This window comes from Cnephaeus nilssonii, assembly GCF_951640355.1.
Source record: "Cnephaeus nilssonii genome assembly, chromosome: X".
Lineage (NCBI taxonomy): Eukaryota > Metazoa > Chordata > Mammalia > Chiroptera > Vespertilionidae > Cnephaeus > Cnephaeus nilssonii.
In genome coordinates this window covers 5807040-5833943 of record NC_137071.1, presented here as the reverse complement: position 1 = coordinate 5833943, position 26904 = coordinate 5807040, and the positions used below count along the sequence as shown (strand labels likewise).

At 41.1% G+C, this 26904-nt stretch overlaps 1 protein-coding gene across 3 annotated transcripts; it reads left to right on the top strand.

Moving 5' to 3' along the window:
* The first annotated feature begins 8146 nt into the window (after window positions 1-8146).
* RBBP7 (RB binding protein 7, chromatin remodeling factor) lies at window positions 8147-26621 on the top strand. 3 transcript variants are annotated; one of them, XM_079764435.1, is made up of 12 exons: window positions 8147-8306; window positions 9137-9281; window positions 12425-12570; window positions 15957-16103; window positions 17114-17229; window positions 20960-21120; window positions 21731-21857; window positions 21969-22046; window positions 22662-22738; window positions 24401-24458; window positions 25062-25172; window positions 26175-26621. In XM_079764435.1, exons 1-12 carry the CDS (start codon window positions 8291-8293, stop codon window positions 26241-26243), a joined length of 1251 nt encoding a protein of 416 aa, XP_079620561.1. In that variant the 5' UTR covers window positions 8147-8290; the 3' UTR covers window positions 26244-26621. The 3 variants fall into 3 exon arrangements, with proteins under 3 accessions (XP_079620561.1, XP_079620560.1, XP_079620562.1); XM_079764434.1 differs by having other exon boundaries at window positions 15930-16103; XM_079764436.1 differs by lacking the exon at window positions 8147-8306 and adding an exon at window positions 8516-8858 and having other exon boundaries at window positions 15930-16103.
* The last annotated feature ends 283 nt before the right edge of the window (window positions 26622-26904 follow it).

Sequence of the window (26904 nt, the reverse complement as noted above, 5' to 3'; positions counted from 1 at the left end):
AGATTTCTCCAGTTTTACTTGTACTCATTTGTGTGTGTATGTATGTGTTAAGTGCTGTACAGTTTTACTGCCTGTGTAGGTTCATGTATCCACCACCACTGTCAAGATACTAAACAATTCCAATGTCACAAGCACAAAGATTCCTCATTTTGCCCCTTTATAACCACACTCACATTTCCTCCTCGTCCTCACCCCCTAATCCCTAACTACTGGCAACTACTAAACTTGCCTTGATTTCTAAAATTTTGTCATTTCAAAATGCTATATGAATGGAATCATAAAGTATGTAGGCTTCTGGAATTGGCCTTTTTTTGCTCAACATAATTCCCTACCGATTCATCCAAGTTCTGTGTATAAATACTTTCTTCCTGTTTATTGTTGAGTAGTATTCCATGGTATGGCTGTAGCACAGTTTAATTATTCACCAGTTGAAAGAAATCTGCACTGATTCCAGTTTTGGCTATTACAAATTCATAGATGCATTTTTCATCTATTTTGTTTTGCTACTGGTATAATAATTTCACCATTATCCACTAATCTTAGAAGATTGGTAATTCTGCAAACTTTACAAATAAATCTATATATTTGAAGCATGTGTAACCTCCCTTAAGTGAGTTATGAAGTATTTACTTAATAATATAATTAATTTCTCTGGCTGTTCTTCTAACATATATTGAAAACAATTTTCAACAGGAAATTGTAAATGACCTTACAATTACAGACCTTCTGATGACTAAGATAGTTTAACATCAATGCTGGTTTCCTCTTAGCTATAATCAAACAAAACAATCTTGCTATACCTCCTACACCACATAAATATGTATTAGGAGACAAAATTTCCAATTGATACATCCATATGCCATCACTAAGGGCCAGAGAACATGTTACAGGTTTGAAGTCTGTGCCCTCAGGTCTTTCAGCATAAAGTACAATAATGATGTAATTTACATTCAGCCACAGATATATTGACATTTTCCAATTTACTAGGAAATTCTATTTTCAAAACCCATTACTGATCCTTTTAAAAGCAAAGCATGCTTTTGTCGTGGTTATTTACCTGCCATCTCTTAGCTCTAAGGTAACCCTTTTTTGCTCTGTTCTGTGATGCCTGGGCTGAGATTCTGCAAACTGCTTTTCCCAAACCACCAAGTCAGTTGCCTTCCTGGTAGGGTCTGTCAAAGGGAGCTTTTAATGGAAGATTAGGATGGAGACGGGACCTCTGGCTGTCAGCTTCCATCAACAGCCTTACCCGCCCCACCTTCAACCCCACCCAATAACTTCAGCCTCCAGCTTTTTTTCAGGCTTACTAGTATCACTACACCAGGTCCCCACAGAGGAACCACTTTCCACCAGCCACGCCTTCCTCCGTGGTCAGAGCAGGGGCTGTGTGGAGTACCTCCACCAGAGGTCCATGTATCAGCCAGCATAGGAACTCTCCTCCAAGCTCCCAGGTTCTGGTAATCTCACTTCTTTCCTTTTGTTCCCCCAGCCCTAACATGGTAGCTGCTCTCTCACAGTTACTAATATCGGCACTAGGGGTACAGGAAGCAGTGACAAATATCTGGGTTACTTCGTTGTCCTCCCTTTTAGCCTTCTAGCATCCATGTACCCAACTTTATCTAGTGAATACACTGTACTGGAAATACTTGGCATGCTTTTCTGCTTTCCTGTAGCTTTTATTCAATTGCAAACAAAAATTTGCAACTTTTTTAGTATCTTATCTATTTCCTCTCCAACTACTAGGTCATGGTCCTTACAGGAGAATCTGTGGTTAAATTTGGGACTTCCAGTGGGGAGGAGAAGGGTTAGGTGAACATCAGAGATTCTTTGGGAATAAACAACAAATGGACTCAGGCTAACATAAGCAAAAAGGGAATATATGGAAGGATATGATCTGCTCACAGAATCAAAGGAGCAGATTTGGAAAGGGCAGAAATCAAAGCCATTCCAGAGTTCTAGGAAGTAGGAACCAATGGAGGTACCTCGTGGTGCTTTACCAGCAGGAATCTATGGAATCCACATTCCACAAAGGGCGTGGCTAAATGGCCCACTGGGGTTAGGTGGCCTACCCTTTGGCCAGTGGCGAGCGGGGATATCCTGATGGACAGACCTACCAAACTGTAAGAAGTTTGAAGAAGGAAGAATGAGCTCACCCAAAAGAAATTTCGCGTGCTATTTCCCAGAAAAGAAAGAATGGATGAAGGTCAGCAATTACAACAAATTTTCACTGCAGTGAACTGCAGAAGAGGTCTTCACTTCAATTGTAAATTACAATGCATTGCATATTAAAACTTTGAATAAAAGAACAATGTGTATGTAATACTTTAAACAATAAAGAATTTAAATTTAAAAAATTGTTTTCCAAAATATTCACCTGTTTAATAAAAATAATATAACTATCTCTTAGGTATCCACCTCTTTTTTTTTTTCAGCTGTACTGAGTACACCATAGCTTTTCTATTTTTTTAAATCCTCACCCAGGATATTTTTCCATTAATCTTTTAGAGAGAGTGGAAGAGAGAGGGAAAGACAGAGAGAAACATCGATGTGAGAGAAACACATCGATTGGTTGCCTCCTGCATGAGCCCCGACCAAGGCCCTGCAACCGCCCTACAACCGAGGTACGTGCCCTTGACCGGAATTGAACCTGGGGCCTTTGGTCCACAGGCCGACACTCTATCCACTGAGCCAAACCTGCTAGAGCCATAGCTATTCTTTAAGTGGCTTCTTAACTGACTTCTAGGAATTTAGTATCCTGCTTGAATCTGTGGCTATTCTGATAACCAAGTGCTAAGAGGTATGCATTTGTTTTTCAAAGTTATATTTAGATCAAAATATGTGTTCAAATAAATATAAATAATATGAAGGCTAGAATCTTTCTAACTAAGTTGGAAACCAGGGACTTTCAGAGAAGTTTCCATGAACTAGATTATTTTCCATTATATTCCTACTGTATCCATATTAAAAGACAACTTTAATAACAAAACAAACAAAAGAACAATGTGGTTGAGGTGGAAAACTCAGAGCAATTTTTCTAGAAGAAAGTTCTACATTTGAAGCCTTCTCCTCACTGCTTATGGACTGAGACGAGGACAGGAGGAGTTTCCTATTCAATATTTTTCATTTGACAAATATTTATTTACTACGCCCCAGTGATTCTAAGTCTAAGCCTCAGAGATTCTGGTCTAGGTCATTTCCTTTATTCACTGTCACCAATGAGTAGCTTAAGTTGCTTAACATTAATAGCTAGCACAATGGGGTAAGTTGGCCTTTCAGAAATCCAGAGGGACACCCCACAAAGGTTTAAATATTAACACATTTATAAGTATAAAACAATTACTTCACTTTACCTAATAAAATATCACAATAGTAAATGAAAACAAAGTACAAGTTCAAACAAGCACAGTGTTACCTATTTTATAATTTCCCTTCAGCTCACTCTCATAATTGCATTAAGCAATATTTTAAAAGAAATTACTTAGAATCCTATCACACTAAGATAACTCTTTTCATTTGTCTGCATTACTCTTCTACCATTCCTCTCTCTATATTTTTCTAAAATGTGTGGGGCTTTTTTTTTCTGTTTATGAGTAATGCCTGTCCATTGGAGAAAAATTCTAAATAGAGCAACATATGAAGAATAAAAAACCATCATCCATAATACCAGCAACCAAGATACAGTGGCTACTAATATTTTTGTGTATTTTCTTCTGCTCCTAATGATTTGGATGAAAATGATATAGCAGAAACAAAATTGGTATTTTTAATATATATATGTGTGTGTGTGTGTGTGTGTGTGTGTGTGTGTGTGTGTATTGATTTTTTACAGAGAGGAAGGGAGAGGGATAGTTAGAAACATCGATGAGAGAGAAACATCGATCAGCTGCCTCCTGCACACCTCCTACTGGGGATGTGTCTGCAACCAAGGTACATGCCCTTGACCAGAATCGAACCTGGGACCTTGAGTCTAAAGGCCAACACTCTATCCACTGAGCCAAACTGGTTAGGGCAAAATTGGTATTTTTAATGTGTTTTTATTGATTTCAGAGAGAGGAAGGAAGAGGGAGAGAGAGAGAGACAGACAGACAGAAACATCAATGATGAGAATCTTTGATGGGCTGCCTCCTGCATGCCTGGGAGCCCCTGCAACCTGCAACCAGGCATGTGCCCTGACTGGGAATCCAATAGTGATCTCCTGGTTCATGGGTTGAGCCACAACAGCCAGGCAAAATTGATATTCTTTGTAATCCTCACCCGAGGATATTTTTCCATTGATCTTAGAGAAAGTGAAAGAGTGAGGAAAAGACAGAAACATCTATCTGAGAGAAACACATCGATTGGTTGCCTCCTGCAGGCGCCCTGACCAGGTCCCGGGCTGGGGAGGAGCCTGCAACTGAGATACGTGCTCTTGATCAGAATCAAACCCAGAACCCTTGATCAGAATCAAACCCAGAACCCTTGGGTCTGCAGGCCCACGCTCTTTCCACTGAGCCAAACCGGCTAGGGCAAAATTGTTTTTATGCTCCTTTTTTGCTTGTGTAAATTTCAGATTTTCTGTAATGAGCTTTGCTTTGTAATAAGCGAAACAAACAAGAAAGGGATGTATTAAAGAGCAGGCAGTCTCTATGTTTTGTTCATTCCAGGTATCTCCAGTTCCCAGAACACAGCTTGGCACACAGTAGGTGTTCAAAAACGTTTTGTTGTTGTTGTTAATCCTCATCTGAGAATATTTTCCCATTGATTTTTAGAGAGAATGGAAGGGAGGGGAAGACACGGAGAGAAACATCATCTGTCTCTCACATCGATTTGTTGCCTTGGTTACCTTCCAAGCACGCCTGGACCAGGGCAAGGCCAGGGATTGAGCCGGCATCCAAGGTACCTGTGACCGGAATTGAACCTGGGACTCTTCAGTCCATGGGCCGAAGCTCTAGCCACTGAATCAAACCATCCAGAGCTCCAAAACTTTTGTTGAATGGCTAAGATTTTTACCAAAAACTAGTGAGACAGCGTTGCTAATGGAACACAGAATCACCAGGCAGCCACTTACGGGATTCATTTCCTCTCTCCTTCCTTTTGGTAAACAGTTCTTTCTATCACATAGAATCACTTTTGCTGTCTTCATATGAGACCAACTGATTTAAAATTCCAACTCCAACACACTAGCTATCTGACCTTGGCAAGAAACTTCACTACTCTTTGCCTGAATTTCCTCATCTGGTAAATACTGGCCCAAGTGCTGAGGATACAACAAAAGGTCCTGGTATCAGTTCACATTCTGGCTTAGAGGGAAAAGCCTATGAACAAACATGTCAGGTGGTGATAAGTGCTATGAGGAAAAAGAAAATATAGGCAGAAAGTGATTACCTGTGTTGCTATTTTATAAAGGGTTGACAGGGACTGGCTAGAGGTTTCAAAAATATCCTAGTGTACCCTTGTTTTTCAAACTTCAAGTTGTGACTAAGTGTGATCACAAAATCAACGTAGAGGTTAATCTGAATATTTTTAAAAATAAAATAAAATACCAGAGTGCATATTAAAGGTCAGCACTGTTTTGTCGTAACTTGTTTTGGTTTACATACAAGTGTACTATACTAGTCTGTAAAACACCAGTATGGAGAAAATGGTGGTTAATATTATAGCAACGTTGAGGTAAGCAGAGAAAGATGCCTAAACAGGGTTTCTCTCAGTTAACAGCCCACACCTTGTGCGTGAATATGTTGATGCCTTATTTGACTAGTAGAAGGAGCTGAGTACAAAAGAGACAAAAAGACACAGAGAAAATAGGAGAAAAGCTTAAGATCAGAGCTAAGAAGTTGGAGGGAAAGGCAAAAACAAAACTGAAGTTAAGAAATTCAAAAGAGAAAATTGGTATTACTTTTTTTATATTAAAAAAAATGAACCAAAAAAGACCCAAAAAACAAACAGAATTTACAGATTAAATTTAGCAACAACGAAAACAAAACCCCCAAAGCTAATAAATTATGCTGTATATGATACTTTCAGATTAAGTATATGATAGTGCCTGAATATTTTCAGAAACTCCCAAATATCTGCTCCATCTTCCCTTCTCTTTCCCTCAGTGAGGTGGACAAAGATTTTTAAAGCCATATCGTCTGGGAAGATTTCTTTCAATCCTTTAAACATTTAACAGATTTTGGAAATCATGCCTACCTATCAGAAATAAGTAAAATATATTCAAGCAAGACTGGATATAGTCTGCCAAGCCTTCTCTTGCTGTGCACATGAGGAGGTTCCCATTATTCCAGAACAAGGTGGGCAAACTACAGTCCTCCAGCTAAATCTACCCCTCTACCTGTTTTTGTATGACCCATGAGCCAAGAATGATTTTTTTCCATTTTCAAGTGGTTGAAAAAAATTCAAAAGAATGTTTTGTGACACGTTTAAATTATATGAAGTTCAAATTTCAGTGTCTATAAAGTTTTACTGGAACATAGGCAGGCTCACCCATATTTTCTAGGGCTGCTCTCTTTGAGTAGTTGCCCCTAAAGTCTGAAATGTTTCCGATCTGGCTCCTTTTAGAAAAACGTTGTTAACCAGTGTGGGCTGTCTTGTTTAAACACCCTTCCAACTCTCTTCCCTCTCCAGCTCCTCCCCTCCCCAGCTTTGGTCTCTAACATTCCAGGGCCCTACGGGAAGGCAGAGAGAGCTTTAATATGAATTGTATGGTATACAAAAACAGAGACACCATACGGTAAATTTCTATATAAAGTAACATGAGTGGCTCTGACGCCGACTAGGATGACATCTGGGTTTGTTTCCCGATTAGAAAAGTGGACATCGCATCGGCAACTGCACGATTTCGTTTGAGAATCACCACGGTCACTTGCATGAAGACACTTGGAAAATATTAAAGCAGCACATTTTCTGGGAGGTGCTTTTGCAAGGAGAGCCTCTGTCAGAGTCTAGATGTAGACTGAGGTCCCCTTTGCACGTAGCACCTCGACCACGTCCCTCGACCCCGTGCCCCCTCTGCTTCTGGCCCTTTTGGCCTCGCAGCCCGCTTTCTCCTCACCCCAACGCACTTCTCAGGGGCTACCAAATTCCAGGGCAAAGCGGGGCTCAGGCCAGCCCGGGTTAGCTTAGAGCAGCTCTACCCAGTTTAGGACAGCTTGGGGTGGGTTCGCCCTGCCCTCCCCCCGCCCCCCGCAGGTGATAAGAATGACTCAGCAGGGGCCGGGGCCTGGGCTGGGATTGAGATAAGAGAGCCAGTGTTTAGGGACGAAAATCTCCTGAAGACCAGAAAGACGCCGCAAATCGTGGTCTGAAGGACCCAAATGTGTGAACGAACAAAAATGTAATTCAAGTCAGCTTCGGGCCAGTTGGCGGCCTATCCTAGCACAGGCCGCAGGTTTAGCCTAACAGGGAGGCCCAGCGTCTTCTGCAGACTGAAAACGCCCACGGCCTCTGCAAAAGGTCCCCTTTGCCTCTGATAAAGCCCACCTCGGTTCAACTGGGTTCCAGGAAAGGCGAATCGGCGGGAGGGAAACCTTTCGGGGTGCACAGAATTGCACGCCCGTGATTATCGTGTAGACTTTGAGGACACAATAATCTCTCGAGACTAGAAACCATTTTCTCCTCTTCGAGATTTTGCTTAGCTAAGTGGCGGCAGCCACCCTGCCCCCATCCCCACCCCCTACCCCCACCCTCCACCGCTAGAGCTGCGGCGAGCAACCACGCCCCGCGGCTCCAGGGCTCGCCTCCGGGGGCTCCCAGCCCCCGCGCAGCTTGCAAGCTGAGCCACCATTTGCCCCACCCCCGCGCACCCCCTTCCGCCCCCGCGCCCAGCCCTGGGAGCGTCGGGCGAGTCCTCGCGCCTGCGCCTCGCCAACTTCCTGCCGCGAAACGCCCCGCCCATCCTCCAGAAGCCCGCCTCCGAACGCCGCGTGAAACCCGCCTGCCGCACGTCATTGGTGGAGACAAAGAAGCCAGCGGCTCCCAGGCCCGCCCCCCCACCGCCTCTTACTTTTCCCAGAGCGGATGCGCCTGCGCTCAGCTGCCTGGGCGGGCTGGAAGGCGCGGGTTGAAAAGTCTCGTTCCAAGTTTGGAGAGAGAGAAGAGCGCTTCAGTCCTCGGTACCCGCGAGCGGGGAGGAGGCAGGCGAGAAGGACGCAGCGTCTGGGGAGCACCCAGGCCTTGAGACAGAGCTCAGGCTTCGAGAGCTACAAGCGTGTGGCGCGCCTGGGAAAGGCAGGAGCGCCTGCGGTTGGGCTGCTCTTTACTAGAGAGGGGACTCTGAGGCGGCGGCAAGGGGCGAACGACCCGACGCAAGATGGCGAGTAAAGAGAGTAAGAGGCCCTGCGGGGCGGCGCGCGCCAGGGCCGCGGGGGGCGGCGGGCGCGCGAGGCCGCGGCACGCGCCGGAGAAAGGCGCGAATTGGCGTGCGGGGCAGGGGGCGGGGCCGGGCGCGAGGCTGGGCGCGCGCCTTCAGGGGCCTACGCGGGACGCGGCCGAAGCGCTCGGGGCTCTAAGCACTTCCGGAGCCGGGTGCGGGGCCGCGAGTTGAGCCCCTTCCCTCCCCCCACCCCCACCCCCCCCTCCGGCTGCGGCGCTCCCTCTGGCGCCCTCGGCCCCCCGAGCGGAGGCGGCCTTCGCAGCCTGAAAAGCGAGCACAGCGGCTGCTTTCACGCGCGCGCGCCAATCGCCTCGGGGTCGCGGCCCTTGTCCGGGGGATTCTGGAACCCGCCGGCCTATGGCTGCCTGCGGCGGCTTCGTGGCAGTAGAGGCCTCACTCGGTGGGGGATGGGGGGAGCGGGTCGCTGGCTTTCTGCTACACGTGGTTTTGTCTCCCCGGGTGGGTCGTAGAGCCCCTCTACATAGGGGTCGTCATCTCAGAACAGGTGCGAACAGCTGTAACCAGCAAAACACTTTCGGTGTTTGTGTAATTAATTACCCAGTTTTGTATACGCAGGCGGTATTGACCTCAAAGTGCAAAAAAATCCGCTTCCTGGTGTTAATATTCTCTGCACGCTCTGGAAGGGCGGTTAGTTGTTCGTGTTCAAATTAGAGGTAAAGAGAAAGAGTGGCTAAGGTGTGGCCATCTCGAGGTGACCTCCAGTGTCTGTGTACAGATTCTGACTTCGATCCCTCTTAGCCACTTAATTTCTCCAAATTCCAGTGTTTGAAGATACTGTGGAGGAGCGTGTCATCAATGAAGAATATAAAATCTGGAAGAAGAATACACCGTTTCTGTATGACCTGGTTATGACCCATGCTCTTCAGTGGCCGAGTCTTACGGTTCAGTGGCTTCCTGAAGTGACTAAGTAAGGGTTCCTGGCAACTTATTTTGCACAAATTGAACTGTTGTCCTGAATTTCCTTCTTTTGGAATGTTATACATACAACGTAAGCATGTAATCAACTTAGCCCTTGGATGAGGGGACAGGTGACTTATTGTCAAAACTAACTTAAGTGGTTTTATGGGATAATTTCTGAGGTATAAATATGATATTAAAATAGAATCTGTTGTGAGATTAATGTTTGTAGGAAGCAGAAGATATATTTGACATTTCTTGGGCTTAAATACAGAACAGCATCTCTTTGAGCCCAGAGGAATGGGTTTCCTTTCAACTTTATTGAAAAATATATGTACAGAAAAATGCACAAATCATAAGCATATGGCTTGATGAATTTTTTTACCAAGTAACCAGCTCCCAAAATGAATATATTTTAATTGGCAAAAGGAAAAAGAATTTAGCAGCAGTTCACTGAAAAAGTGTTATTGGCTTATATAGTATGAAATACACTTTGAGGTCACTGGTGGTCTTCATGAGCGTGTTCTTTTCAGCTATTTCTAAAATTTCTCTGGTAGTAATTGCTGACATTTACTGAGCTCTTAGAGCAGAGCCTGACACATCCATAGAGTTTTATGTCTTATTTTTTGGCTTACTATTTAAAACAAGTAAAAGGAGATATATGTACTACTATATGTAATGCTTTAAACAATAACAAATTTTTAAAAAAGAAAATAACAAATTTCAAGCAAAAAAAAAGTGCTTTGATTACTTCTTATCATCCTTGTTTTACTGATCTGGAATTGGAGGCTGATATGTTAAATAACATGCCCGAGATCACACAGGTGGCAAGTGGTGGAGGGGACTTTCAAAATCAAAACGTATAGCCCCAGAGTTGAGGCAGTCCCTGCACTAGACTACCTTTCTCACATATTTGGACTTTTTTTCTAGTAGGAACTTGGACGTGTACTTAGAAGTGCATTAAACTTCGGTATTATGAGCATATAATTTAATGAGGATTAATCAAACTCTAGAATTGTTTCTCCATTTGGATTTCAGTGAAATCGTTTACTGAAGTCTTTTTAAAATGTTACTTATAATGTGTTTTGTGTAAATATTTTGTAAAGATAATAGATGCATATGTTCATTGCTTTTATATGTAAGTAAGAACTTAGCAGGAAAAGACTTTAAATTGTATGCTCCCTGGTGGTCTTTGCATACGAAGAAGTAGAACCTGGTTGTGGGACCTGTGGTGGCTCTGGGAATGCAAGAAAAATGCCAGCCAGCCTGCATTCTTGGATGTTGAGGATGGCTGTGTGTGCTTTGCAGGGTTCTGTTTGGGGTATGAAGGGATTGTGATTGTATTTTGTCCCTATACAAAGCAGTAGAAATGTTGGCTACTCATTAGTCTTCTGCAGCCTTAGGTGTATCCAGTATTGGAGGGAAATAGTGTAATAATAATTGGTTCGGGAAAATAGGCTTGTATTTTAAGGATGGGAGATGAAAAGATTTGCAGTAAAAAGAAAAATCCCAGTATAATGATTGAGTTGGGAAACCAGAATCGTTGAGCTTTAGAGTCCAGAGAAATTTCTCAGGTCCTCCAGTCCATCTTGGAGCTGTGCTCCTTAGAAAGGTCCTGTGATGTAACTCTTACCTGTTGATCTTAGTTTTTCTGCTTAACCCCATAAAAAAACAAATCACTTTTTTAATTTTTATGTCAGCGTTAACATTGCTCCTTGGTGCCTCCTTTCAAGCATTCCTATTTATTTTCAAATGGTTCTGGTGAGATATGTTTAATTTGCATTTCACGTTGAGCCACTATTCCCTGTAAAGGCTTCATTTTATCTAAGTCCCCCTAAAGTACATTGCCTAGAGCCTAATTTTCTAAGTGTGGTTTTCCAGCAAAAAAATAAGTGGGTGAATGGTCATGCGCATTGCCTCCCCCCTCCCCATATAAGTTCCTCTAAAGTGGAATTAATTTCCCTTTTTTAAATCTTTATTGTTGAGAGTAGTACAAACGCCCACCATTCCCCCATTTTTCCCCCTGCTTCATATTTTTGGCCACTGAGCATACATCAACTAAGATCCATGTCTTTTTTTCAGCAAGCTGCTATTACTTGGCTGTGGCCACCTTATTCTGTTCTTGGAGTTGTGTGTGTATTGTTCTTTTTTTTTTTAACTTTAAAACAAATTTTGGTAAAATTTCATTTTGTATTTTTTAGTTATTACTAAATTACATGCCTAAAAGTAACTCTCAAACCTTTTTTAAAATATATTTTTATTGATTTCAGAGAGGAAGGGAGAGAGAGAGACAGAAACATTAATGATAAGAGAGAATCATCAGTGGGCTGCCTCCCGCATGCCCCCACACTGGGACTCGAACTGTGACCTCCTGGTTCATAGGTCAACAGGCAACCACTGAGCCATGCGGGCCGGGCAAACCTTTTTTTTTTTTTAATATAAACTACTGAATCCTTTGTACAACTGAAGTTGAGAAACAGATAAATAGCTTAATATGTCTAGTGTTGGGGTCCAGAGCCCTACTTCTCAGCCCTCCTCACTGAAGTGGAACCATGGGACACAGGTGAAAATTGCTATTCAGATAATACAAAGGGGAAAGCCATTGTTAATAGATACAGATGCAAAAATCACTGTTTGAACCAAAGTGGCAAGGGGTATCGGCAGGTTCTTTAGCCTCAAATCGGTTTCCATAGAACTAGGTAATAAAGACACCCCCCCCACACACACACACACACACACCCTGTAAAATTGAGAAGGCCCATTTCATAAACTTTAGCACCATAAATGTAAATAGGGGGTTTTCACGTCACGCCATTTGCACTTATAACCTGTTTAAGTGAAGAAACTGAGGTCCACAGGGAAGTTGTGATTTAAGAAACTGCGTATAGCTAATTTTAGTTTGAGCCAAGATTTAAACCCGGTTTTTCTGACCCAACACCTTATTCTTTCCATTCTTACGTTGTTGCCTCTTATTGGGAAATCAGAAACATGTAGTGTGTTAAAGTGGGAGATATTTTTTAGGTGAGAAGTCATTATTTAGAAGTACAGGGATCAGTGATTAACTGAATTAAATGATTTTTTCAATTTTATCTTTATTGTTGAGACAACTGATTTCTTGTAGGATTAGTGTGACTTATTTTCTTTTCCAAACAGACCAGAAGGAAAGGATTATGCCCTTCATTGGCTAGTGCTGGGGACTCACACGTCTGATGAGCAGAATCATCTCGTGGTTGCTCGCGTCCATATTCCGAATGATGATGCACAGTTTGATGCTTCCCACTGTGACAGCGAAAAGGGTGGTAGGTATACCATGTATTCCAGTATTGCTGTCTTAAGCCTTTTTCCAATTACATGTTAGTAAAACTTTGTACTAATCTCTTTTGGCCCAGCAGTTTAACTACTAGGACTCTAGTCTACGGAACTACTTGCCACAGGTGCACAAAGATTTTACAGTAGCATTATTTGTAGGATTGACAGAAATATTAGGATCAACCGAGCAAAACAACCCAGATAGTAGTTCATAGGAAATTAGTTAAACACATTAGGGTGTATGTTTGAAATATTATGCAGCAATTCTAAAAGTGAGATAAATCTGTCTGCACCGGTATGGAAAAGTGTCCAAGAAAAATCGGGTGACTGGTGTGTGCATAGAAAAAAGTCAGGAGGCATATATACCAGTTAAATCAGTTAATAGTGAGGATTTTTATGGAAACTGTTGACTTCATTGGTGGTTTTTTTACCTCCAAACATACATTCCCCTGCTTTGATATTCCCCTGACCACCCAAGTTCTGGTGCTTTTGTTGGGAAGACTCACAAGACTTTAGAACAAATTATACTTATGGCTAAAGTTTGTTACAATAAACAGTACAGAACAGAAGCAGCAGGACAGGAACAAGATATGCATCAGGGAGTCCAGGGAGGTCTGTTACAAGTCTCCTTTAGGGCTGCACAGGATGTGCTTTCTCTCTGGCAGCAAATGACAGGGATACAAGAAGTGTCTCTGCCCAGGAAAACCCATTCTAATGTCAAGGTCGGAGGCTTTCATGGGGGGCTGGTTTCATAGGCACATCCTGTCCTGCAGGCAGCCAGCCATGACACTGAAACTCAGGACCCCAGTGATGAAACCAGAAGCGTATCGTCAATGTTGATATTTGTGCGCAGCAACCCTGACAAACTGGTACAGCACAGTCCATTGAACCAGGTGTGCACCACAAAAATCATCAATCCATCAGTGACACAAAGAACATTCTTAGATCCATGTTCCCAGCACTCAGTGAAGGGTCAGTCATGGTCCCAGTGTCCCTCAGAGCTTTGAGGGTTAAGCAACCAGACCTGTTGCTTACTGCACAGCCTCAAATGATTTAATAGTTTTTACCATTTTCTAGTACTTGCTTTAGGTTTTTGTCTTAGTGAAAATAGTGCATTACAGCTCAAGTCCCATCACCCGTATTCCATTCCTCCCTCTCCAAGAATTCACTGTCCTGAAATTAGTGTGCCATTTTCAACTGTTTATATTTTTATTACTTATGCAGTAGTAAATACACATAATCTTCTTTCACAGCTTGCTTTTTTCATTTAATATTATTTTTAAGAATAGATACATTTTTTAATTCTCACCTGAAGATATGTTTATTAATTTTACTTAGAGAGGAAGGGGGAGAGAGAGAAATATCAGTCGCTTGCCTCCAGTGTGTGCCCTGACTGGTGATCAAACCCACAACCTTTTTTATGTACTGGACAATGCTGCAACCAACTGAGCCACCCGGCCAGGCCATTCAATTTTTTTTTTTTAATGTGTGTATATCATGTTGATGTCTATCTTATTATTTTAATTACTGTATAGTATTCCATTGTGATTAAACATCAGTTTATTCATTCTTCTAAGAGGTAGTTGGATTGTATCTAAAGGAGCTGGTAAACTTGAATATCTTGACAGAAGAAAGGTTAGAAGGAACGCTTGGAGTCCATGGGGGAAGGGGCAGGTTTAGAGCAGTCTCTCAGGAGATAAGAGGTGAAATAATCTGGAGGGGTAGTCTTAGGAAGCGGGGGGGGGGGGCACATTTCTCTTTGTTTAAATCTTTATTGTTGAAGGTTACTACATATGTCCCCTTTTTCCTCTGTTGACCTCTCCCAGCCTGCCCCTGCCCCCCACCCCAGGCCTTCACCACATTATTGTCTGTGTCCATGGGTTATACATATATGCATTAAAGTTCATTGGTTGATCTCTTTCCACCCACCCTCCCCTCCCTGCCTTCCCTCTGAGGTTTGACAGTCTGTTCGATGCTTCTATGTCTCTGTATCTATTTATGTTCATCAGTTTATGTTGTTCATTAGATTCCACATATGAGTGAGATTGTGTGATCTTTCTCTGGCTGGTTTATTTTGCTTAGCATAATGCTCTCCAGGCCCATCCATGCTGTTGCAAATGGTAAGAGTTCTTTGGCACATTTCTTCCATTGACACGATGGGCAGGGAAATGCTGAGAGTGAAATAGAGGATTTCATGTGGTTGTGTGAGAGGAGGAGTTGTGGAATGGGAGATGATTTTCAGCTACACAGAAATAGTAAGCTAATGTTTGCCATGGAGAAGAGTGGCTAAATTCTGGTATGAAGCCATGGGAACTAATGTTCATGAAACATTCCCACATCGAAAAAGCTGGCTGAAACTGAGAAATGGTTTACTGCTTTCAGCGTGTTTTCACCAGGTCCCACCCAGTCTGTTTGACTTGTTACCTGCCTGGCTCCATTGGGCATTTGAGGGAGTATTCTCTTGAACAGAGACACAGGGTGAGCTAAAAAGGAATGCAAAGAAGCAGCAAGATAGTTCAGGAAAAAATAACTATTATAATGTGAAGCCTCCCCGAACTTTCTGTGTCAGCAACTAATTCAAGTTTTTATCTATGAACACAAAAAAAGAAAATGTTCTTGTTTGCTATTATCTGCTTAAATGTTCTCTACTTGTATTCTTTCTGCTATCATCTTGCTGTTTCCCAGACATTACATTACTTTTTGTGTGGCTTTGTTACTTTTCTAGGGCCTTTATATAACTATTTTACACTATGGTCTTACCCCCACACCAGATAGAAAGGTTAAGCCCCCTCATTTTAGTGTTGGCACTCTGCTAGCAGTTGAACCAAGTATGCTGGTGGAACTAGCATGTATGTGTTCCTTAGGTTTGGGTGATGGTTAGTAGGCATGGATATCCTATTTGAGGATATTTTTTTACTTTAGACTCAGGAGTGTTTATACTCCGGAGGGTGAAACCTTCCATGTCTTGATGAAACCTAAAATGCTAATTCACTGCAGCACTTCTGAATTAGTTGTACTTGCACTAAAAAGCTGAAGTGTGTTTATTATGTGGTTATTTAAATTTTAGTGAGTAAGTACATCATTTTCAGAAGTGAAAGAGGACAATTTTTAATTGTTTTGAACCCGAGGTGGAGCTGAATTAACTTGCATAAAATAGCTCTCAATATTTTCTAATGCAAATGGACGTTGAGAAGAAATTAATTCCAAGTGGCAAGTGAACCAATACTTTGGTGTTCTCTCTCATCAATTTGTGTTGTATTCTGTCATATTAAAATCTACTGGGTTGATTAAATCGATTTGTGGACTTTAACTGTAAGTGTATGTGTTTATTTCTTTCTTCTCACATTAGAATTTGGTGGCTTTGGTTCTGTAACAGGAAAAATTGAATGTGAAATTAAAATTAATCACGAAGGAGAAGTAAACCGTGCTCGTTACATGCCGCAGAATCCTCACATCATTGCTACAAAGACACCATCTTCTGACGTGCTGGTTTTTGACTATACAAAGCACCCTGCTAAACCAGGTAAAAGTCAAGCCATTGCTTGACCATTTTTACTTGATTCCAAATAACTGCTCTGAAATCATTCAAACTAGGCTACACTATAATTTTTCAAGGTTTAAAAATTGTTTTGTAGGTCCAATAACCATGCTTGATTTCAGTGATTTAACAGAAGGACCTCACAGCAGATTATACTCCTGGCAGCAAACTGTATAAAGCAAAAGCAGAAGGATATAGATACAGATCAGGCATAGTCCAGAGAGGTCAGGCACATAGGCTTCTGAGTCCTTCCCTGCTGTGGCCACAGAGAGCATACGTTCTCTGTAGCAGCAAACTACAGGGGCATGTGCTAATGTCTCTGCCCAGGGAAGCCCCTTTGAGTCTCAGGGTCTGGAGTTTTTATGGAGATCTGGTTACATAGGCACATCTCGCTCTATGACCAGTCACGGTAAGGGAAAGTCAGGACCCCAGCAGTGGTAATATCATGAATCTTGCTAAACAATCCTACAAGTCTTAACAAGCTGCCACAGCATGCCCTACTGCTCTGGGCTTATAAAACTTCGTTCTTAGCGACATGAATAATTTTTTGAGGGTCACATTCCCAGGAGCTGGCTAAGGGTCAGTCATGGTTACAGGCTATCCCAGATATATGCAAGGACTGAGCAACCAGACCTGTTGTGTTATCTCTCTCCTTACAAAAATGTTTTTAAAAATTGACCCAGAGGTGAGGCGGTTTGTCATTGCGCAAATTTGTAGAATAGCTATAGTTCTCAGTATTTTGTGTTAGAACTAGTACTAGGTTTTGCAAAGGAACCGGTTGTTTTATGGTCGTGAGACCTGGTTTGCGTTGAGTATTTGGAATGAAGCACAGAGAATAGCTTTCCAAGGCAACTTTGGGTCAGACCAAGTCCTTGTGTGTATGCAGTGCTATTCCAAGCATAAATAAATGTTATGGCTTACTCAGGTGAGGCTTTGCTCTTACCAGTTCCAGTAAACCGATAATTGGTAGTTAATGCATTTCTTTTTTTCTTTAGACCCAAGTGGAGAGTGTAATCCTGATCTTAGGTTAAGAGGCCACCAGAAGGAAGGCTATGGTCTTTCCTGGAATTCTAATTTGAGTGGACATCTGCTAAGTGCATCTGACGACCATGTAAGAAACCTATTCTTTCTAATCTACTCGTGTAGAGTTAACCTCTGTAATAGAAACTATGGAGTATTTGTGAGGCCTGAGTAATATAAATAACATTTTATTTATTTTTTGTTTGTGTACAGTTCTGTGAGATTTAGTGTATTCACAAATCTGTGAAATCATCACTATATAGTTCAAAAAACATTTTCATAAAATGTCACAAAAAGAAACTTCATACCCATTAAGCAGTCTTTCCTCAATCCCTCCTTCCCACAGCTCCTGGAAACCATTAATTTATTTTCCATCTCTATAGATTTGTCTCTCCTTAATATTTCATACAAATGCAATCGTAATATATGTGGCGGTTTATGTTTGGCTTCCTTCACTTAGCATAATGTCATCTGTGTTGAAGCATATGTCAGTACCCCATTTTTATAGCTGAGTAATATTTCATCATATTGATATACTATAGTTTTATTCATTTATCAGTTAGACATTTGGCTTTCTTCCACTTTGGAGCTATTTTGAATCCTGTTGCTGTGAACATTTTTGTACAAGTTTTGTGTGGACATGTGTTTTCATTTCTCTTGGCTAATTACCTAAGAGTGGAATTACTGGATCATATGGTAACTCTATGTTTAACTTATTGAAGAACTGCCAAATTGTTTTCCAAAGCAGCTGCACCACTTCACATTCCCACCAGCAATGTACCAGGGTTCTAGTTTCTCCATGCCCTCACCAACACTTGTTATTGTCTGTCTTTTTTATTATAGCCATCCTAGTGGGTGTGAAGTGGTATCTCATTGCGGTTTTGATTTACATTTCCCTGACAACTAATGATGAATATCTTTTCATGTGCTTATTGGCCACTTGTATATCTTGGGGAAAATGTGTATTTAAGTCCTTTGTCCATTGCTAAATTTTGTGGGGGTTTTTAATTGTTGAATTGTAAGGGTTCTTTGTATATTCTAGATAGATACATGATTTATCAGATATATGATTTCAGAAATTTTTCTCCCATTCTGTGAGTTGTCTTTTCACTTTTTTGATGATGTCCTCTGAAACACAAAAGTATTTAATTTTTAGTCCAGTTTATGTATTTTATTTTGTCATTTATGCTTTTGGCATTGTATCTAAGAAACCATATATAACCCAGCATCAAAAAAAAAATTTACACCAATGTTTTTTAAGACTTATTTTAACTCTTACATTTAGTTCTTTGATCCATTTTGAGTTCATTTTTATATATAGTGTGAAGTAGGAGTCCAACTTCATTCTCTGAATATGGATATCCAGTTTTCCACCACCATTTGTTAGAAAGACAAATCTTTCCCTGTTGAGTTACTTCAGCATTCCTATTATAAATTGTTTTAACAATTAAAAGTACCATACAACTGCAAAGAGATCTCATTAATGTATTGTAGATCAATGTTTGTAGCATTCATGCCACTTAATGGCCCCATATCTTTATGGATTCGCTACTGTAAGCAGAAAGTGTTTGGTATGACTCCAACCAGAAGCCAAGGGTAGACTTCTGGAGCTCATGTAATTTGGCCGCACTTTATGTCAGTTTTTTGAGAGTAGGTTTCTAGTCTTAGTATATCCCGATGCCTAGAACAGGGTCTGTCACATCACAGATCTTTATATTTCTGTTGATTGTAGTTTCTGTTAGGCTTTTTAAAATATTGAAAGTAGTTAATTGGCCCAGTCAAGATTCTGTAGTTAAAGCAATCAAAACTGACTCTGGCTGATTTAAACAGAAAAGGAATTTATCAGGAGGGCATTGGGTAAGGTACACAGAATTGCTATGATGGCTAGAAAATGGCCCGGAAAAGGGAGGGTAGGCCAGCAAATCAGGCCAGCGAGGACGTCATTCTTGCCATCTTGGAAAGTGTATGTTATGGCTCTAGCTGGTTTGGCTCAGTGGATAGAGCGTCGGCCTACGGACTGAATGGTCCTGGGTTAAATTCTGGTCAACGGCACATGCCAGAGTTGCGGGCTCGATCCCCAGTGGGGGGGCATGCAGGAGGCAGCAAATCAATGATTCTCTAACATCTCATTGATGTTTCTATCTCTCCCTCTCCTCCCTTCCTCTCTGAAATCAAAAATATATTTTTAAAAAAGTGTATGTTATGCCCCCCCACCCACCCACCCATCAGAACAGAGTCTCCCCTTTTTTGGTTCACAATTCAAAGTCCTGGTTGGACTGATGGAGAGCCTGTGTCACATTCCTGCTTTCCTCACAGTAGACGGGAAAGTCTCCCAAATAGGGAAGATGGGTTCTACTTAATTAGTAGTACTTTTTGAAGACACCAGACAGCGAGTTGCCAGTGACAGTAATAGCTAACTATACCTGAGGACTCTGCATGTGCCGGGCATCTTGCTAATCTTCCCAGGATCTGTCCTGAGGTGAGGAGGGGGTGGTGGCAAGAGCTCCACCCATTCCTTTCTCTCCAGTGCATGTGCATTGTGAGTCTGAGTGTGTGTCAGCAAACTAAGGGCACGTGTATTAATTTTTTGTTACTTGGAAAATAGCTATTACTCCTGGGAAATAGCTTAGTTACAGCAACCCTTTCAGATAAGAAAGTGATTTAAAAACAGATGAAACCATTACCAGTGTCAGTGGAACTAGTATGAACATACCTTAATGGAATTACCTCAAATTTTACACAGTTGGATGAGAATCATTGTCCTATAGCTTGTAGTATTTTTTTTTTCATAAAGCTTAAGACTTTGCTGTTAATTTTTTGTGTGATGGTTTGTCAAAAGAAGACTAATCTCCAAGAGCCTACTGGCCCCATGGCCTCTCCTTGGGTTTGAGGAGCATGCCATGGGGTCTGGGTCTGTCTGCAGGCCCAAGCTCGGGCCTCTCATGGCCTAGTGGGGCTTTCTGGGTCCTTCTCTTGTCGTACTTCCGGTGTCTGCAGTGGTTCCTCCCATGAGAGGCTTGTTCAAAGACTTTTGCCTTTTATTGAGTCATGTTTTCATTTCAATTACCAGTCTCCCAACTTAGCGTGAATATTTAGGACGTGCACATCTGTTCAGTGGATACCAAATGCTGGGTTCTCAGTGTTATGTAATCTAGTCTAGATGAATTTTACATACTTGACTGTATATTGGTAGAAATTCTAATCTGAGTGTTCCTTGCCTGCCAGTGTGCTGGTCTCTCCATGCATGCCTCTATTACAGTGTATTTTATTTGCCCTTTGCTTCTCAGATCATAGAATCTACACCTATACACTATTGTTCATGAAGCTTCACTTTGGTTTATATTACACTCCCTCATGTTTATTTCTAACTTTCATAGAGTTAATCTAGAGATCTAGTGCCCAAAATTCGTGCATGGGTGGGGTCCCTAGGCCTGGCTGGCGATAGGGGCCGGGCCGGCTGGGGCCTGCTGGCTGCCAGATGGAGCTGGCCGGCTGCCAGGCGGGGCCTGCGGGCGGTGGGGAGGGACCTTGAGAGGTTTGCCGCCTGGGGGGAGGGACCAGGGGAGGTTGGCTGGCCGTGGGAGGTTGGCTCTGGGAGCACACTGACCACCAAGGGCAGGTCCTGCATTTGAGTGTCTGCCCCCTGGTGGTCAGTGCGCATCATAGCGACTGGTTGACTGGTCATTCTGGTTGTTCGGTCCTAATGGTCGCTTAGGCTTTTATATATAGATAGTTTTGTTTCTAATGAAGTTATTTTAAATAAGATGTTAGCATTTAAATTCAATCCTTTATGGCTTCTGTGTGTATTTTTCCTTCTCTAGACTGTCTGTCTGTGGGATATAAATGCAGGACCAAAGGAAGGCAAAATTGTGGATGCTAAAGCCATCTTTACTGGCCACTCGGCTGTTGTTGAGGATGTGGCCTGGCACCTGCTGCACGAGTCACTGTTTGGATCTGTTGCTGATGATCAGAAGCTTATGATGTAAGGTTGAAAGTTCAGTGGGATGGTGTTATAGGGAGTCCTGAATGACCATCAGTGATTGTGGTGGCCTGTGGTTTAATTCCTTTTTTTAGAATTACGTACTGGCTTTTAAGAAAGAAAAAAACACAAAACAGCTTAAGCATGCTTGGTATGGAGGTAAATACCAAAATTGAGATCAGGGTGACTTTTGAAGATGAGGGAGGAGAATGATTATATCAGGGCATGGCCACAGGGCTGCATTCAACAATCTAGAATGCTTTTTATCTCAAAGGAACCAATATAGGAGGTAAATAAGGCAAAATACTGAAATTAGACAAGTCTGGGTTTTAGGTATCAAATTGTTAGGTTGTCTGCTTTTGTCAATATTTTGTGTATGCTTGAAATAGTTGGTAAATTAAGACAGAAATGTAATAAATGAGAAACCAAAAATAATGGCCCTAGTTTATTCTCCATAGGTTTAGAATATATCATTTAGCGGTTGGAAGTCTAAATTGCCAACTCTAGGTGTGGTTGGTGTCTGAAGGGGCAAGTGTAGAGGTGATGAGTTGATGAGGAAATGAGCTGGAGGGTTGAGTGGCCTCCTTGTGTGCCTTGTAACTTTGTGTTTTAGATGGGACACCAGATCCAATACCACCTCCAAGCCAAGCCACCTGGTGGATGCACACACCGCTGAAGTCAATTGCCTGTCATTCAATCCCTACAGCGAGTTCATTCTCGCAACTGGCTCTGCGGATAAGGTTTTTATGTTTTTGCATATAACCCAGTTGTTTTGTATGGTAATCAGACATTTTAAAACTCTTACGGAAAATGCAAAAATGAATTCCTTTTCACTTGTTATTTTTCTTCAGACTGTAGCTTTATGGGATCTGCGTAACTTAAAACTAAAGCTCCATACCTTTGAATCTCATAAAGATGAAATTTTCCAGGTACGTTACAGTTTTCTGGTGTCTTTATGTCAGGTTTTAGTAACTTTTTGGCAGGGGGGAATTAAAATTTTTTCTTCTTTTATATCACGGGTATGGAATGTTGCTTTTTTAAAAAAGCTCCTCTTCTGTATAAGTTAACTAATGGGAAGTAAATAACTTGGAGCTTTTTGAAAGACGATTAGTTCGGAAGTAGAAGAAAAAGTCTTGAAAAACAGATCAGCTTAAAAAGTGAAATCTAAGGATTCTTTAGGTAAGGTATGTCAGCATGGTGGCTCCTCTAGTGAAACGATTTCTTGTATGATGTTTAAAATAGAGATTTGTGTAGGTCAAAATACACTTCACTGAAAAATTTAAAAGTTTGGGATAGTTATGGGGCTGAATAAGATTACTGGGCTCCTAGCTGAATTCCCCTCTATTGAGGAGTGCATCCTTCCTGGGGGCAGGCCAGGGATATGGGCCATTTAAGAGCACTTGAAAGGATTGGACAAGAAGGGTGAGGGCTGTAGGCCAAGGAGAGGATACAGAACACATCATGGGAAAATAGTGAGGATTAGGACAGTATCCACAAACCTTAGAATGGATGATTTTTTTACATTTTCAAATATGTATTGCTAGGTCCACTGGTCTCCACATAACGAAACTATTCTGGCTTCAAGTGGTACTGATCGCCGCCTGAATGTGTGGGATTTAAGGTAACTCAATCTGGTGATGAGAAACTGCATATAAATATGCTAATCTAAGATTATGTAATTCATAAATTTAGAAGAGCAATTTGCTAACTCCAGTTTAATGAGTCTAATGTTAAATTTTAAGTACCTTCCTGAAGAATCTTTGTTCTATAAGACATAAGTAAATCGGCAAATGAGTTGTAAAATAAATTTATGCAATGTTTTATTTTTCTATTGATATTCAGGATTAAAGTTGAGGGAGGTGTGCATTTGTGTTGTAACATCCAAATGATTGTATAAAAGACACTCTTGCTATAAAAAGCGGTAAAGATGTTAGCTCTTCAGGTCTCATGGGATCTCACATGCATCTGCAGGACTAGTCTTTCTCGGAGACTTTCTACCATTTGCTCTTCTCTGCTTTCATCGATTCAATAGGCAGATGAGCTTCTACTATGGGTTGTGTAACTGCTGGGGATATACTTAGTGATAGGGATAAGCACAGCCCATGCTGTCAAGAGAGTTTATGTTCTTCTTAGGGCTCAGCTCATTGTATAGTTTTCATTTTTTAAAGTTCTTGACCTTAAAGTGGCCATTCAATTACCAGAGAGTAGCTTTATTCCTACCTGTAGTAAATGTGTTGTGTTGAAGTGGCCTGAATTTTTAGTGTATTAAAACCAAACCTGCCTTAATATGAGGCAGTAGCCCCATCCTTCAGTGTACGGAACAGATAGTGCAGCATAAAATGCTGTTGTTATTTGAGTATGTTTGAAAACAATTTTAGTAGTAAAATTAGAAACATAAAACAAAAATATATACTGGTTGTATGAGGTGCTACAGCAAGGTTTAGAAGTCTGGTACCCTGGCAACTGGATTATCCCTAAAAGTGCCAAGAATAAATTTGCACACATTGTATAATTTCTTCTTAAAATTCATTTATGACTTGCTTACTGTTAAAATTACATTAGATAAAACTACGGATTAAAGTGGTCAGTTTTAGCAATTATACTCTTGATAGGGAGAGGAGAAACATTAATTGTCTAGCAGTCCCACATGTTTGATTTTTTTGCTTGGTTTTATCGGAAGGAAAAAAATATCACTTAGAAGGTTGTATATTTTTGCTGTTTTTTTCCAGCAGTTATTAGCAAAGTCCACCTTTGGGCTAGATGTGATATGGGGCTGATCAGTGGTGTGTCACTTAAAAGTGATTTCACTATTGGGGCTGTTGGCATTTTCTACAAATTGAAAGTTTTAAGAGAGGGAGGGGGAACTGAACCTTTCCTTGGCTTATACATTCCATAAAGTTGCTTTGTTGTCATATCTTCAGATATGTGGTACTGATGTGTTCTTATTTCTCACTTCTGGAATGAAAAAGGCTTTAAGAGAAGTGTAGGTTCTTACATGCTTTTCACCTTTTAATTCTAATGTAAACACTACAATGAAAATATTGAGTGAATTTTAATATTAACAAATTATATTCTGCAGTTTCAATTATGAACAGCTCTATCCCATTTCCAGAAAATAAACAGTCCACTCTCCCACCAAGTAATATAAAAACTAATTGATAGCAGCATAGAAATATTTTTCCAGTGTGTGTTTTAAGATGCGCTTTCTGGGCTGACACTGGTTTTGCAAACATTCATGCTGCAAGAATTTCAATAACAAAAGCATTATGCTCTTTCTTAATAGCAAAATTGGAGAAGAACAATCAGCAGAAGATGCAGAAGATGGGCCTCCTGAACTCCTGGTATATGTTGGCTTTCTTATGCAAGATAAAATGTCACATGCAGATTGGATTCTATCATTGATCCCATGTATATAGAAAATGAGTCAAAACTTCAAATTCTAGTTCTTAATTTCCAATTGGAGGTCTTGGAGGTTGTTGTAATTGGGGCTTGACATTTATTGAAAATAGGAAATAGAGCCCAGTAGGTTTTGGCCAATGTTTCATTAAGAATAATTCAAGCTCCTGGGAAACAGTGTTATAGTAACTCCTTATTGATTTCAATTATAATATTTCTGAGGGATTTGGGGGGGTAGGAGGGAGCAGATATTCAATTAGAAACACTTAACACTAACAGTGGGGAAAATTTTTAATGACTGAATTTTTAAGTTCCCTGCCCAGAAACAACTTCCTTGATCTTGATGCCAATAGTGCCCATCTCCCTCCTGTTCCTAATCAAATTATCTTGGCGGCCCCTTGAAGGTTAAGGTTTATGTGGTGGTGTACTAAGCCTGTGCCCTCCCTCCAAACTGCAGGACAGTGACACCCACCCCTGCTGTTGCAAGACTGATGCTCTAACAAAAGATAAGAAACCAAGGCTTTTTTTGTTGTTGTTCCTATTAACAGTTTATTCATGGAGGACACACTGCCAAGATATCAGACTTTAGCTGGAACCCCAATGAGCCATGGGTCATTTGCTCGGTGTCTGAGGATAACATCATGCAAATATGGCAAATGGTGAGCTAAAATATTTTTTCTCTTAAATGGCTATCTTGTAAAGGAGAGATTTACTGATATAAGTAATAGAAATATTTCAAAAATCTAGATGTATATTGTACCAAATATTTATAGAAAGGGAATAATTTTTAAAAATCCTTTTCCATTTTAATGACAATTTTTAGTTAAATATTTATCTGTCCAGTCAGGAGAAATCTCTGTACGTATCTGTATATAAACAGATGTAGACACAGCATGTGCTCTGATTTTCATGATTACTTTTCAACTGGGCTCTTGACGTCATTGCTCTATGTCCAATGTCTGTTGTGTCATAGACATGGAGAATAAAGGAGGAGCCCCAACCAGTTTGCGTCAGCCTGTGGACTGAAGGGTCCCGGGTTCAATTCCAGCCAAGGGCACATGCCCGGGTTGCGGGCTCGATCCCCAGTGGGGGCGTGGGGCGTTCAGGAGGCAGCCAATCAGTGATTCCCTCTCATCATTGATGTTCTCTCTCTCTCTCTCCCCCCCCTCCCCCTTCCTCTCTGAAATCAATAAAAATATTTAATTTAAAAAAAGAATAAAGGAGGAAAATGTCAACAAGTGCACATGATACTGAGCACTCTGAAGATAGCACTAAGTACATGACCGACATCTCTAAGGCACTGAGGTGTTAACCAACCCTCATAAACCTCAGGGATATCACTCCCTCTAAATAATGCTTGCAATGCTTTTGGGAAACACCTTTTATGAACAATAATTTAAATAAATAGTGCTTGGGCATCTAGGGGTATATGTGGAATTATACACTGGCCTGCCTTTCCTCATTAAACTTATTAGAGTGTTTTGGGGGGGCGGGGAACACAAGGAAAACTACTTAACTACTCTAAAGATGTGTCCACTTCCAACACTGAAACACATTGCCCCATAAATCCAAAAATCTGGAATAATAAATGCTGTTTTTAGATAGTCTTGTAAAAACCATGGGGAGTTATACCTATAAATTTATTTGGTTGTTATCTCCAGGCTGAAAATATTTACAATGATGAAGAGTCAGATGTCACAACATCGGAACTGGAGGGGCAAGGATCTTAAACTTGTATGAGAAATGTTTCTGTTGAATGTAATGCTAACATGAATGCTTGGTTTATCAAGCGCCAAAAAAAAAAGCATTGTATAGTAGGAAATGTTAAGTGGGATGGCATATGGCGTTCTTTACCTTCTGATTCTAGCACTTTCAAGTGAGCTATTGCGTTCTGTATCATATCGTAGTTTTTAGGGAAGAAATGTTGCTAAGAACATGACAGTTTTAAAATACAAGTAGCAGGGTACTGCCTTTGATTCAAATATTTTAAGTTCTTGTTTTCTGAAACTAAGTGCTTGCTGTTCCCAAATATGCAAGAATAACTTTTACACTTTTCCCCTCCAACACTTGTTGATTGGCTTTGCAGAAAATAAAGTTTGAAAATAAAATTTGTTTTATTCTTTTAGAACTTGGGTAGGGATGTGTGTCTGTCTGTCCCCTTTATTGAGTAGAAGTGTGTGTGTGTGTCTGTCTCCCTTCCTTGTGAGCATATCCCGAATTTCTTTCTACAGTGCATGACAGTATCCTAAATCCAAAGGTGGGAGAAGTTAGGTGTCTATTTTGTGGTTGGTAGATTTGTAAACCTAGAGAACTACCTAAACCGTCATTTGACCCGCATCCTGTTTGTGCTTTAACTTTGGCAGTTTTAAAGAAACACTAGATTTTCCCCCC